This window comes from Budorcas taxicolor, chromosome 9, assembly GCF_023091745.1.
Source record: "Budorcas taxicolor isolate Tak-1 chromosome 9, Takin1.1, whole genome shotgun sequence".
Lineage (NCBI taxonomy): Eukaryota > Metazoa > Chordata > Mammalia > Artiodactyla > Bovidae > Budorcas > Budorcas taxicolor.
Genome location: NC_068918.1, coordinates 14,534,889 through 14,550,700, shown reverse-complemented (window position 1 = coordinate 14,550,700; position 15,812 = coordinate 14,534,889). Strand labels below are relative to the sequence as shown.

At 38.7% G+C, this 15,812-nt stretch overlaps 1 protein-coding gene across 1 annotated transcript in view; it reads left to right on the top strand.

Annotated features, from left to right (window-relative positions):
- The window catches only part of UBE3D (ubiquitin protein ligase E3D), a 159,919-nt gene that overhangs the window by 23,918 nt on the left and 120,189 nt on the right, over positions 1-15,812 (top strand). Inside the window, exons 4-5 of the mRNA XM_052645928.1 lie at positions 4,210-4,441; positions 9,661-9,730. Coding sequence (XP_052501888.1) covers positions 4,210-4,441; positions 9,661-9,730 — 302 coding nt within the window. The remainder of the gene's footprint in view (positions 1-4,209; positions 4,442-9,660; positions 9,731-15,812) is intronic.

Genomic DNA, 15,812 nt, shown 5'->3' with positions numbered 1-15,812 from the left:
ACCATCTACCTGGTTTCCAGGGTGACAGGTCTAGGTGATTAAACCAAAGGTCACATTCTCAAGCAAGGAAAAGGTTTGGTAATGCTTTCATTTGAGTATGCTGCAGACTGCCTCACATGTTATAGTTATCAACATGTGCTATTAATATGTTGGCACCAACCTCCTAGTTCATTCCTTTGACAAGTGAGAGCTTACACAGTGAGTCAACCACTGTGCCCGGTGCTAGGACTATAGTGGCAAGTTAAGCATACATGGTACCTCTCTTCATATTGTATCCTGTGCCTGTTATGTGCTTGCTTAGTTCCTTTCATTGTCTAGAGAACTCCTATTCAAAGGTCAGCTCACATTTTACTTCTTCTCTGAAGCCTGTGTATACTCGACTCCCCTAACACTTGGTACATATTTCCCTGAGTTCATTGATTGGTTTTGCGAATGCACAGATCCCCTAAAGTAATATACACATTTTATGTGCAGGTGGGAATGTACGATTGAAGAAAGAGGTGAAAAAAGGGATCTGAGCCATCCCCTACCGTTCTCCCCTCAACCCCTGAGAATTTAGAACTACGACTCTGTTATGAGCACTTATTATATTCTGGTTCTGTTATTCCTTTCTAGATATGTATTTGCTACTAGAATGTGAATACCTTGACAATGGGACTATATGTATTGCTGCTGATATTTTGTGTCAGCAGAATACCTGACTCCTAGTAGGCTTTTAGAAAGTATATGTTGAAAGAATTGCTTCTTAATCTCCTTAACAGACTCAGCAATTTGAATGATGCTAGTGCTGAAGTATTGCTTAATTTGAAAGGGAATGTTCTTGCTTCTCTTAAACTAAAATCAGCCTTTCTTGTTCCTACTTCTGTCCTCTGGAATTATAAGTTAAATGTCTGCCCTCCTCCACGGTATGATTGCCCTTTTATGAGACTCAGAATTGATTGGGAAAATCAAAGAAAAAGAATTCACACAAGGGAATCATTTAAAAATGATGCATTTTAAATATTTTCATTTAACACATGCAAATGTACTTTAACTAGTCTTTAATTATGAAACTAATATCATTATGTTGAATGTGAGTCTGCTGCTGTGGACTCTTTTAGCTTTTTTTCACTTATGCTACCCTAAATTCATCATCCAGAGTTTCCAGTTTAGGTTCTTTAAAGCTGAATGAGAAGTTATACACTGAAGCAGTCTGATTGCAGAATTCTAGGTTTTTACTCTTCTTCCCTCGCCTCAGTTTTTTATAGTTATGTTTCCCGCATTTCACCAGTGATGTTGTTTTTTAATAACTGACTTTCCTTTACTCTGAAATGTGTCGTTTTTAGAGGAATAGCAACTCATATTCCCTTGGTGTACGTGTTTGATTAAATTATGTAAGTAAGATAACATATATAAGTGGCATAAACAGGTCTGTGATCAAATACAGTTGATCCTTAGCGGGTGAATGGTCCAGCTGATTGGAGCAGAAGTGAGCAAGTATTCAGGGTGCTTTAAGCTTTCTCAGTATTCAAAAGCATTAGGAAGACCGGGAGCATGTTTGTTTTCTCTTTTTTTCAGGATAAGTTATTTTGAAATGTCCTCATTATCTTGCCACATTTCTTCTCCCTTTAGACTCTTCCCAGTTTAGATTAGAATAGAGGTAAACCAGGCAAAAGTCTCATATCTCTATATTTGTACAAGAAAAAAATAAAACAAAAATAGTAGCAAATATAAGGGGCTTCTTAATTGTAAGGATGTTCTAAGTGTAAAAATAATGCCAGAGTGGAGCTTTGTTTCTCTCCCCTTGAGAGGGGCCTAGACTTCATGACTCACTTACAAACAGAGTGTGCCAAGGCAGAAATAGGAGCTTTCCTAGCGGAGGAGCCTAGCAGATGCCACCTTAACCCAGTGATGGAGGTTGACATCCCCAGGGATAAGTGGTATTGATAGAGGGTCCCCTCTCGTGTGGTATGATAAGAGTGCTTTACCTCAGGGGTAGACTTCCCCCAAACCTGTAGCCCCAGTCTGATCTCGAGAAAATATCAGACAAACTCAAATGAGGGGTTTTCTGTAAAATACCCAATGGGTACTGGTGCTAGTGGTGAAGAGCCCACCTGCCAGTGCAGATAGAGGTAAGAGACACAGGTTCCATCTCTGGATTGGGAAGATCCCCTGGAGGAGGGCACGGCAACCCACTCCAGTGTTTTTGCCTGGAGAATTCCATGGACAGAGGAGCCCGGCAGGCTGTAGTCCATAGGGTTGCACAGAGTTGAACATGACTGAAGTGACTTAGCAGGCATTACTCTTCAGAAATCTCAAGGTCCTAAAAATCAAGGAAGAGGAGATGAGAGCAACATGATGTTTCAATACAATGGGTTAGAGACTTCCCTGGCAGTCCAGTGGTTAAAACTTTGCCTTCCAGTGCAGGGAGCACAGGTTTGATCCCTGGTCGGGGAACTAAGATCCCACATGCCGTGTGGCACTGTCAAAAAAAATTTTTTTTAATTTGTTTAAATAAATACAAATGCATCGGATTCTGAAACAGAAAAAGGTGACATTAGTAGAAAAACTGGGGAAATCCAGATAAAAATAGTAGTTTTGGCAAATCTTCCCTAGTTAGTGAAGTGAAGTCGCTCAGTTGTGTCCGTCTCTTTGCGACCCTGTGGACTGAAGCCTACCAGGCTCCTGCGTCCATGGGATTTTCCAGGCAAGAGTACTGGAGTGGGTTGCCATTTCCTTCTCCAGGGGATCTTCCTGACCCAGGGATTGAACCCGGGTCCCCGGCGTTATAGGCAGACGCTTTTACCGTCTGAGCCACCAGGGAAGTCCTCCCTAGTTAAGTAAGCTGTTAACATTAGGGAAAACTGGGTGAGGTATATATGAGAACTATGTGTACTATCTTTGTAACTTTTTTGTAAATTATGCTAAAATAGAAAGTTTATTAAAAATAGTAATGAGAGAACTCAGAAGAAAGCGTTGGGTGATTTGAAATTTAAGGCATGATGACAAAATAAAAGTCAACAACCCTGAAACAATATTTGTCACAGATTTTAGACCAAGGACTTATATTCTTAATGCAGAATATACTTGTACAGATTATTAAGAACATAGTAATACCTCACCAGAAAACAGCCATTGATCATAATTTACAGAAAAGACACAGTGGTGAATAAATATAAAAAAGCTGGTTCAATCTCACCAGTAATTAAAGAATTGCCGATTATAGCAGTTTCGAAAATATTTTTATTTTCACCCATTACATAGAAAAATGATAATATTCAATTCTGGAAAAGGTAAGTGGAAGAATTATAAATTGGTATAGCCTTTCTCGGAGAAGGCAATGGCACCCCGTTCCAGTATTTTGCCTGGAAAATCCCATGGATGGAGGAGCCTGGTAGGCTGTAGTCCATGGGGTCGCTAAGAGTCGGACATGACTGAGCGACTTCCCTTTCACTTTTCACTTTCATGCACTGGAGAAGGAAATGGCAACCCAGTCCAGTGTTCTTGCCTGGAGGATCCCAGGGACCAGGGAGCCTGGTGGGCTTCTGTCTATGGGGTCGCACAGAGTTGGACATGACTGAAGCAACTTAGCAGCAGCAGCAGCAGCACCATAGCCTTTCTGGAGAGCAGTTTGTCCGTAGAGAAATTGGATTTAAAAATATGTGTATCATTTTGCTTATACTCTCCCACTTAAAAGATTTCTTTCCCAAGGAAGTAATCAGATGTGTATACAGATTTTCTAAAAAGACTGTTCATTATAAGGTTGTTAATAATGCAATGCTCAAAACCCAACTATCTTAACAGTGAGGGAATGACCTAAAAAATTTTGGCATACCTGTGGAATAGAATAGAGTCATTAGGTAGCCTGATATAGTTTAAAAAAAAAAAGCAATGCAAGCAAGATACAATTTGTGTATTTCCTTTGATCTCAGACGGTGTGCATATATGTACAGCTATCTCTCTTGAAAGGCTGGCAAGGAGATAAACAATCATGTAAAAAAGCAGTTACCTGTCCTTGAGTGGTAAGGAAAAGATGGATTTTATTTGCTTTATACCTCTCTGTATTTTCACAATTGTCTATATTGAGTATATATTACTGTTGTCATCAGGGGAAAAATAACACTGCAAGCAATATGGTTAATGAGTTTCTTTCATCGTTTATGCTGATTTAATTTTGAGATCACAGTTCTGTTTTGTTCTGTAAACCATCATTTTTCCTCTTTCCATTAGGATGCTCCTGAGAGTGCTCCCCCTGCCAGGCGATAACTGGGGTTCTCTGGTTGACGAGTGGTGTTGTCATCCTAACCCCTTTGCTAATAAGCCACTTCATCCACAAGAGAATGACTGTTTCACCGGAGACTGTTTTTACCTGGTGAATTTAAAGAGTGATTTGTGGCAGCCAAGACCTGAAGGAGCCCCAATGGAGACACACCATCCTTCTTCTGAGAACCATCTAAAATTGGTAAAATACCTTTTAAAATAAATACTTATTTAGAGGAGGGTTTAGAAACTGGTTTCTCCAGTCTTTTCTTCATTCAGGGCATGTGAAACAGGCAGTCCTAAAGGCCAAAATCTTTGATTTTTCAACTGCTTCTGTCATCAAGCCCTGCTCTTTTGATACAGAAAGGGCTTGTACAGGCCTTAAACCAAAATAGTCACAGGGGCTGGAGGAAGAAGGGAAAGAGCCTTCTTTGTGCATAGATTTGGGAATGTTAGTGTTTTACAAACCAAAATGCCCTATTTCCTTGCTTTTAGGACAGTATTCCATAATCCACGTGCATTTTATCCTCAGAGTCTGATTTAAATGGAAATTGTTCTTTGGCTGTAGGATACCTACTGTCCTGTGAGGTCCAGGTCTTTCCCTGTGTCTTTCCGTAGTCTAGACTTCTGCGGGTGTCGTATGAGCCAATGCCATCAAGCAACAGAGAGGTGGAGGAGCCCAAGCGTGGAAAGTAAGCTCAGGCCACAGGCTCCATGTTGGTGCCTGACAAGTGAGATCAGGCACTCCTGCTCTCAAAGGTGCTGGAGGGAGAAGGCTATTTCCTCTCACTGCAGAGAGCAAGTGGTTTACCTTATTTTAAAAGAAAATCAATGACATTGACTCCGTCCTTGTGAGAAATCATTCCCTGGATGGCAGGTCAATACAGATGTGATTTAAAACGTTAAGAAAATCATTGCCAGAGAACCTTCCTTTTAACATCTGATTATTGGTGGGAACCAAGGCTTTGTGTGCTAAATTTCATTTAGAGCTCCTGTAAGTTTTGTCGTAAGAACTGGACCACCCTAGGATATATGCAGTAGTCCAGAAGATCTTAATTTGTCAGCTAGTTTATAGAACTGTTTCCTAATTCGAGGGAGATTAAGGAAGTTTGACGAATGTCGAGGTTATCAGTTTAAATTATGTAAGTGTTTCAACTTTCACCATAAACACAACTCCCTTTAACTTTAGGTTCCATTTAAAATTATAATACTTGACTCTCTCTCTCCTCTCTTAGCCCAACTCTCTGTAAGTATCTTGAGCTTTTATAAAGTCATAACCATTCATATTTCCTTTGATCTCCACTGCTTTTCAGTGTGTGTATGTGTGTCTATTATACAATATATATTAGATGAAGTATATGTATACTAATACATCCATATATTAGAATACCTCCATAATTATAGTGCTTTAGCCATCTATAGTTTTCAAAGATAAATGGTAAGCACTTAATGTAAATCTGTTATATTTAATATGGTTGCAGTAAAATTATATTTTAATCGAAATATACTAATGCTTTACTCTTTTACATATTTTGACTTTCATTTTTATGATTAAGCTATACATTTTAAAAAAATATTTGGAAGATGTGAGTAGAAGATAACTGAGGAAAGATTAAATAAACAAAACCATGAGTTTCCCTTTTTAGATGAATTCTGTATTCCATATGAAAACAAGTTCCTCACATTTGCGTCTTCATCCGTTATGATGCCACTTGCAAGAATTTCTCTTAATGGTGAACAGCCATCCTATGTGTTGTGTCATAGTCAGATATTACGTTTTTTAAGTAACAAGGAGAGGCTGGCAAGTTACTGTCATGACAAGCTACTGTTGACAAGACTGTTTTCAAGTCAGCCTCGATGGACGTTCCACTTTAATTGCATATTGCAGCAGTTGAAAGAATATGCCTGTGACCAAAATAGTAACATAAATTTGGAGGGACCACTTCCACCGTGTTCTCATGGCTCCTGTGGGAACAGGCTTCTCTGTGCTGTTGAAAGCCTATTTCTCACATCACCCAGTCTAGCCATCTAGCAGGGTTTTGAAATGTCGCATGGTGACGCAGCATCCTAATGGTGTCTCTTGGGAAACATTTTTTTGGTGAGACAATATCAGGGGTCCTTAGAATGGAAGCCACACAAAGGAACATAAAAACGAGGACAGAAGGCTAATCCACCTCTCGTAGCAGCAGTGCCAACGTGCAGATATATTGATTTAATTAGTCCACAACAATGTCTGTCTTTGATGTTTGCTCTGTAGAGTTCCTACACTGCTAGGCTGCTTCTCTGCACAACTCGCTTGATTATTTCCATGAAGCATAGGTCAAGAAAAATGCAGTGCAAAGCAGAGTTTCTCTTTCAAAAAAATGAAAGCATTATAATTTGTTAATTTCAAAGATCAAGACTAGTTGAGCTTATCAGACATGAATGATGCATTCTGCGTGTTTTCTGAGTATTTGGTAGAAGTAATTTTTTTTATCTCTACTTGTAGGAGATTATAAAAACGTATTTTATGAGGAGCCCACGTGGAATAGGAACTTTTATTTTTAAAATAAATGCTACTGGGACTGGGAACAAGTGAACCTTTATTTTTAAAAAATGTACTTTAACTGTGGAAAAAAATTTTAAGAGATAACTCACCTCAGCGTGAGGAATGTATATTTTAATTCTGTTTAAGGCATCCTCGACAATGAATTACTCCAAAGCATATCTCTTGAATTATAATATTCATAAGTGACCAAAAAAAGAGCATAAACAAATGTAACGTTCAACTCTATTCCTTTCCTTCAATACCCCTGTGTCATAGGGGTACATCATGTTTTTTGTGCCTCTGTGAATGTGGCAGTATACCTTTTCTTTTCAAAAGACATCTACTGATGATTTCCCTATTCTTAGATCTATTATCTCTTGTGATATTTTTTATGCCTGCCAATGAAACGAAAATTTTGCATCTGATAAGCAGATTGATAAAGGTGGCATCTCAACTTTCGATAAGATTCATAATATTGTTCTAGACTTAGAAAGTAGCCACACGTATGACTTCATCCTATGTTTTAAAGAACAAATGAAATCGAACATTGCTATTTTTGTCAGTAAGTATGGCTAACAATTTTACCTTTTTGTTGTTGTTGTTGTTGTTTGTTTTAAGTTCATGAGGATTTCTTTTTTCTTAAAATGGGTTGAACTTCGTGAACATTTGCAAATGTAAACAAATAGAATTATGAACTTCATCAGTCATCTTGATTCGTACAGTATGCTTCATCTACCTCTTTTATTTTTAGTTTTTTGCTCAAGTGCTTTAAAGCAAATTCTAAACATTATGTCGATTCACTCCTATATAGGCTTCTTATTTGCATGACCACAGTGTCATTTTCACACCAGAAAAAATAAACAGTTATTACCCAGTGACACAATAGCAGGCCTTTAGCATCTGGTGGACATACGGTCCCATCACTTCGTGGCAAATAAAAGGGGAAGAAGTGGAAACAGTGACAGATTTTATTTTCTTGGGCTCCAAGATCACTGAGGACAGTGACTGCAACCGTGAAATTAAAAAACACTTGCTCCTTGAAAGGAAAGCTATGACAAACCTATACAGTGCATTAAAAAGCAGAGACATCACTTTGCTGACAAAGGTCCATATAGTCAAAGCTTGGTTTTTCCAGTAGTCATGTACAGATGTGAGAGTTAGATCATAAAGAAGGCTGAGCACCAAAGAATTGATGCTTTTGAGCTGTGGTGCTGGAGAAGACTCTTGAGAGCCCCTTGGACAGCACAGGGATCCAGCTAGTCAATTCTATAGAGAATCAACCCTGAATATTTATTGGAGGGACTGTTGCTGAAGCTGAAGGTCCAATATTTTGGCCACCTGATGTGAAGAGCCAACTGATTAGAAAAGGCCCTAATGCTGGGGAACATTGAAGGCAAAAGGAGAAGGGGGCAGCAGAGGATAAGGTGGTTAGGTAGCAAAATTGACTCAATGAACACGAACTTGAGCAAACTCAGGGAGATAGTGAAGGACAGGGAAGCCTGGCATGTTGCAGTTTGGGAGGTTGCAGAGTCGGACACGACTTAGCAGCTGAACAACAACAACCAGAATTCCCTGGCGGTCCAGTGGTTAAGAATCCACCTGGCAATGCAGGGGACACGGGTTCAGTCCCTGGTCCAGGCAGATTCCAGATGCTGTGAGGCGGCTAAGCCTGTGCACCTAGAGCCTATGCTCTACCAAGAGAAGCCACCACAATGAGAAGCTCACACACCACAAGCAGAGAAAGCCCATGCATAGCCACGAAGATTCAGCACAGCCAAAATAAACAGATAAATAAGTTTTAAACAAACTATAAAAAAAACAGTACCTCATACAATCAAATGTGTGAATTTTGATTCAAAAAAACTGACACCAGATGACACTTCTAACAGAATTGGTAAAATCTGTAGAATGGAGGACAAAGGAGCCTGGTGTGCTGCCATCCATGGGGTCGCAAAGACTCGGACATGAGTCAGCAACTGAGCAACAACACCTTTTGACCACCTTCACCCATTTTTGCCCATCCCTGTAACCTCTAATAACCAGAGATCTGTTCTCTGTGTTTAAAAGTTTAGTCTTTTGTTTTCTTAATAATTACAAAAGAATTCTAGAACAACTGCTAGCTGTTTTAATCTGTATCCCTATTGATAAAGTTGGATTTTTTAAGTATAACAATGTTCCAGGAATTTTTCTAGAACACTGTCTCTGTCTTTTCAGGTATAGTACATATATTAAATGGAAAAATAGAATTATATGAGTGGGTTAAGTATTTTTAATTTCTGATGGTGATTATGAATTATAGTTACTTTTACATAAATTGCCCTGGACTGGGAGTCAGAATAATATGAGTTCAAATTCTCATTCTTCTGTTTTCTAAACATATGAGTTTGGGCAAGCCACCAACCTTTCTACCTTTGTTGCCTGCCTATTTTATCCTAAATCCCCTGGAGGAGGGCACAGCAACCCACTCCAGTTTTCTTGCCTGGAGAATCCCTTGGACAGAGGAGCCTGGCAGGCTATAGTTCACAGGGTCACAAAGAGTCCGACACAACTGAAGTGACTTAGCACGCACCCATGCACATTCTAATCAAGAATGTTGGGAGGTGCTTTTTAGAATTTTTAAGATGCTTCTTGTTCAAATTACTTGGCACATGTAGATTATAAGAAAGTGACTTGGTTTGGAATAATCGTTCTGTTCCTTGTTTTGTCTTTAGACTTGAAAAAGAAAGATCTCTGTGCATATGGTTTATGCATACAAGCTAAGTGTATTCCCAGTATTTAGTAGATGGCAAAATAAAATGTAAAGTTCAGTGTATACTCTAGAGATCATGTTAAAATTATATATTCCTTTTAAGAAAAGCTGAATGACATTTAAATGACATTTTTCTATTCTACAGACACCAAAGGCAAATACCAAGGTAATTTGTAAGCGTTGCAAGGTAATGTTGGGAGAGACTGTGTCATCAGGTAAGAATTTCGTAATACAAAAAAAGCCCAAATGACTGCCTTCTTGTTATATGTTAAAAAAAACAACAACAGGAGATTTTATGGGACATATATAAAAGAGAGATGACTAATGCATGTTATAGAATTGAGAATTGATGCTTTTAAAAATAGAAATCAACTACTATATCATCCAATATGCAAGAAGTTTGTGTATTTTGACCTTTATAAGTACATCGTATCAAGTCTTAAGCATTCAGAATTTGGGTCGTTTCAGCATTGTATATCTTCTTTGTAGATATAAACTAGTATAAAGTTTGTTTCTTAAAGAAGATGGAAGCCTTTTTTTAAATACAGCTCCTCAGTCAGAGGAATTGGTTGCCAGGACCGGTGGAGGAGATGCTTTTCTTGGTTGTTGTCTGCCTTAGGGCTGTGTCTTGAGGCTTGGGAATCGGGGGCGGGGGGCGGGGGGTGGGGGGCAGTACACAGAAGTTGTTGAAATGGAAGAAAACACATTCTGAGTTGTAAACTCTGTTCCTTGTTCTTTTCCCCAGTAGTGTTAATTATATTTTGTGTAAAATCTGTGTTATGCCACTATAAAGTTTAATAATGAAAATCCTGATAATTAAAATTCATCACTCTTTATAGAAGTGGTTTAAAAATGTCTAGAGAGCTCCAGCACATGTTAGCTTCATGGGTGAAGAATAATTGTTTTTAATATAATTAATTAGAAGATGTGATTTAAGTGAAACTGCCATCCTCAAGGGAAAGCAGATGGTGGCATTTTCTGTTTGTTTTTTAAGATCATCAGACTCTCATAAGTAGTTACTTGCTCAGAGTGAACAGAAAAGGAACCATGAGTAGCAGTATAGCATGCCACCCTCAATGTCATTTGTGGAGAATGAAAGCAAGTCCCTTAGCAACAGTTTAGAAAATCTTAAGGCTTCCAGCTAAATAAGGTGAACTGACTTTTTTCATGGCTTTCTCTCCTCCCTGAAGCCCAGTTAAAAAGTCAGTTAAGGAATTAAAAAAAAAAAAAAAAAAAAAGACATCCACGGAGACAAACGAGAAGTGGAGAGGAGATAACAGTGATGTGAACCGGAGGTGTAGGCAGACTGCTTTGGAAGCTGTGAAGCTGAGAGAGGGGTGGGAACACACTTGGCTGTGTGGAGGAGGCTGCAGCCGTGATTTCTGCAGAAAATTGATCATTGTATCACAAGGGAGCCAGAACTCAGCTGTGGAATCCCAGAAATGGACAGAATTGAGAGGTAGCAGTTATCAAGGACAGGGGGCTGAAAGCAGGAAGTTTTAATGCAAAGTTTGTATAGGAGCCGTAAGATTCCTGAGACTCTTTCTCTCCTTGCAACTTGCTTGTACATTCAGGGTAGGAGATTGGAGCAGCCCTTCTTGGAATAATGGAAGTGGACTAACCAGAGAAAAGATCTGTAGACACTGATTCTTAGGGGTCATTCAGCAACAACCAAAAAAGTGAGCTTATATTCAGCCATTCTACTGTCAACAAGCCTTATAACTATACTCAAGAGCTTTCTCTTAGCATTTTATTGCTTTACATTTAAATATGAACAGATTGCTGAGAATCAATAGATGTTAAAGAGAGTCCAAAGCAAATAAATAATCAAGTGCACAGGGCAGGGGCATTGAAAAGAAACAAATTATGTATAAAACAGAAAAAAAAAATCTCTTAAAAAACCATAATAAATGTCCTTGGAGAAATGAAATAATACTGCCTCTACAATTCAAAGAGTGTCACACTAAAGATGTAATAGCTTAAAAAAAAAAAACTAACCAAAAGAAGATAAAATTAAGGAATTATTTTAGAAATCAGGATCAAAAGACAGAGATTGAAAATTGGAACGGAAATTTTAAAAAAAAAAAGATCGTGTAAGTTTCCTAAGGATAGGAATATTGTCTATCTCATTTATCACAATGAGTTTAGCCCTTAGAATGATATTTGACATCTCGTGGGTACCCAGTAAATATTTGTTGAATGAGTGAATGAAATGAGCCTTTTAGGACATCCAGCATCTAGCTGAAAATTCTAGAAAGAGAACAGAGACAACAGGGTGTGGGAAATCCATCAAAGAACAAAAATACTAAAAACACACTAAAAAGATATTTCCTAGAACGAGGACTTATGGGCCCCAGCTGAAAACTGAAAGGGTTCACTAACTGTCTTAAACAATTAATGAAAGATGATGAGGAAGCTGCTCAAAGTCACATCGCAGAGTAATCTCCGAACACCAAGGACGAAGTTCTAGAGAGCAAAAAGCAGGTAATGTACAAAGGATTAAGAATTAGAATGGCACTGAACTTCTTAACAGCGACATTGAAAGCTAGAAGATGATGAAAAATGCCCTCATAATTTAGAAGGAAAAAGATTTTCAACCCAGAATTCAACAGAGAGTCAAGTGTGAAGATTATAAATACATTTTTGGAGCTACAGGGTCTCCAAACATGGACCTCAAAGTTATATTTTCCTTAGGGACTCTACCATAGTGTTACGCATCAGCAAAAGTAGGTACTGAACCTCAAAAGAAAAAGTGTGGGTTTTGGGAGGCAGATTATACAACCCAGGAGACTGAGATAAGGAATCCCACGGGGAGGGGTGTACAGCAGGCCCAGCAAAGAACAGTCTGGATTGAAGTAAGCACAGAGAAGACTGTAATAGAAAGACTTTTTTAGTTATACAGCGAAATGGATAGTCATTGAATTGTTTGACCACATATAACAAAGAATCTGGAGATAAGCCATTTTGTCATATGGGCAAAATTAGCTAAATGTGTTTGGAAAACTAAACACGTGAAAAAGCAAGCAATTATGCACTGTGGGAAACAGAAGATGGAACAAAAAAAGGAGCAATCCCATGGTACTATTACGGTTACAATCATGTGAACACTGCATATCAATTTAACCAAAAATTGTTATGATGTGATACCTAAGTATATTAGGAGGTCATTGTAGGTGAGCGTGTGTGTGTGGGGGGGGGGGGGGGGGGGGGCGGGTAATGTAAGATAGCGTTATCCACATCTACTCTAAAAGTAAATTAGTGGATCCCCAGTGGGGTTTCCCAGGTGGCACAGTGGTAAAGAACCTGCCTGCCAATGCAGGAGACACAAGAGACTCGAGTTTGATCCCTGGGTCAGGAAGATCCCCTGGAGTAAGAAATGGCAACCTGCTCCAGTGTTCTTGCCTGGAAAATTCCATTGATGGAGGAGCCTGGCAGACTACAGTCCATGGGGTCCCAAAGAGTTGGACATGACCGAGAGACTGAGCACACACAGTTTCAGAAATGGTGGCATAGAGAGAATGCATAGTTCTCCTCTGAAGGAATCAAGTACAGAACTGTACAAGTTCAGAAGAACAGCTAGTAGAAAATAACTGAAATGAAGCAACGATTTGAGAGATGTTCAGTTACCAAAAACTGCTACTGCTTTGGGCTAAAATGGCAAATGTGTGGCTTTTTTGCCTGAGGTCATTGCCATATTCCCCCTAGCCCCCGAACTTGGGTAGGAAAAAAAACCCCACAGCTTTATTATTTATAGGTGGTTAAAGACTTGGTTCAGGGTAGGCAAAGGAGAAAGTAGAAATTTAAGAGGGGATCTTTTGAAAGCAAGAGTGTCCTGGAAGGGCTGAGCTAATAACTTCTTAGCATAGCTCTGACTGATTGCTAAACTCTACATACATACAATAGATGACAGGGAGTCTGTTAGGAACTGAAAGCTTGGAGAGACCTGAAAATTTGTTGTGCCTTTGGTTCATTCCTCAGTCCATATACAGTTTGGGTAGCAGAAGGTGGAAGCCTTAGTGGTTTGAAGTATTTGAGAAGAACCTTGCCCTAGATTTGCTGATAGCCAAACTATGCAGAGATAGCAAATATTCTCTAGGGAGTCAGGCTAAGCAAAAGATGACTGCGCATAGATACAGTGACTGCATAATGTGGGAAGGCATATTTCGTGTTTTTTTTTAGTCCAAGCTTATTAATTGACCTATAAACCAACAACCCTTCAAAGAATAAAAGAAAATCCAGAATTACTATAGTGTATTACAATAATATCCTACTTCCTTCTAGAAATTATTAGCCATGCAAAGAAAGAGACAGGAGTGGTTCATACTCAAGGAAAAAGCAGGACTCAGCGGATGCTGAGGAAGCACAAATATTAAATTAGCAGACAAAGATGTCGGAGTAATTAATTATAAATATGGCGAAGAATTAAAAAGACAAATTAATAGCAAATCTCAACAAATTAGAAACTTCAGAGAAACACCCAGTTGGTAATTACAGAGCTGAAAAGTATAGGAACTAAAGAAAAAGTCACTGGATTAACTAAAACCTCATATTTGAGATGACAGAAACAAACAAAAATTGTTGAAGATAATGAAAGTGTTAGTCGCTCAGTTGTGTCCGACTCTTTGTGAACCCATGAACTGTAGCCCGCCAGGCTCCTCTGTACATGGAATTCCCCAGGTAAGAATACTGGAGTGGGGTGCCGTTCCCTTTTCCGGCGGATCTTCCCGACCCAGGGATCGAACCCAGGTCTCCTGCACTGCAGGCAGACTCTTTACTATCTGAGCTACCAGGGAAGATAGGTGAATAGAAATTAATCAATCCAAAGAACAGACAGGAATAAAGTCTCAAAATGAAGAGAATGTCAGATTTGTGGAACGACGTTAAGTGTCTGAGTAAATGTGTAAGTGGAACTTTAGAAGGTGGGGAGAAAAAGCATCAGGGAAAGAATGGGTGAACTGTTGTCAAATCTGGTGAAATATTTTAACGTTTGGATCCAACAACTGCAGTGAATCTCAAGTAGGATAAACACGAAGAACATTTCACCCAGGCGTATTGTAGTCAAACTGATGAAAGCAAGAGATGAAGAGAGAATCTTGAAAGGAACAGGAGAAAACAAAACATCACGTTGTAGGGATTTCATTAAGAATTAAGGCCAACTTCTTAAAGAAGTAATGATAGCCAAAAAGACACTAGAAGACAGCCAAAGGACCCTGTGAGATATTCAAAATATTGGCGGAGAAAATAGTAACACCTCTCAGTTAGTAATTCTATATCCAGTAAAACACTGCCTCAAAACTGAAGGCAAAACAAGGACATTTTTTATGAATAGGTGGAAATAATGCATTCCTAGCAGACAAGTAAGGAAAGTTCTTCAGGCTGAAGTGAAAGATAAGCGGATGCTAATTGGAATCCACAGGAAGGAATGAAGAGCAAGATAAATGGAAAAGATGTAGGTTAATTACCACAAAAGCATACTCAACAGAGGTTAGCATAAAATTAAAAACCATCTTTTCCTTGCATTTGCCAGTGCCCTGAAATTAGAACTTTTGATATCAAAGACTACACAAAGTGAGAATCTAACAGGGGACTGCACAAAAATAGGAGACCCTGAATGACTATATGGCACAGTGGAGGCAAATCACAAGTGAATACAAGCCTGTGAAATTACCCACAAATATCAATCCTTTGAAACTTTAGGAATTTCAGACCTTGAACGTGGTTAGTCTGCTTTGAACTAGACATAATGCCATGGGCCTGAGAAAATCAATTGCAAGTCATCTCTGGAGGAAAATACCTCATTGTGAAACTTATATTATTCCCACAAAGAATTTGTCAAGTACAGTGTTTACCATACAACCAAACATAAATAGGCACATAAGTAAACTAGACTTGTATCAGTGAGAACTAACAAAAATAGCACGCAATAGAAATAGACACCTGTTACTGGAATTATCAGATATAAACTGTAAAACGACCATGCTTCCTGTATTTAACAGCATAAAAGACAGGTTTGAAATCATCAAAGGGTAAAGGCAGCTAAAACAGTAAGCATATTTGGAGAAGATCTGCAACAGAATTTCTTAAAAATATAATTGAAATTTAAAACTCAGTGGGTAGCTTAACAGCAGAATAGGCACAGCATGGAGGAAGAATTAATGAACAGAAGATGGATGAGAAGAATAATCTGTAATTCAGCATAGAGAGACAAGAAGGTAAAAAATACAGAAAAAAAGGGTAAGAGACATAAAACACAGAGGAGATCTAATGCATGTTTGATCATGCTTCTAGAAGGAAGAA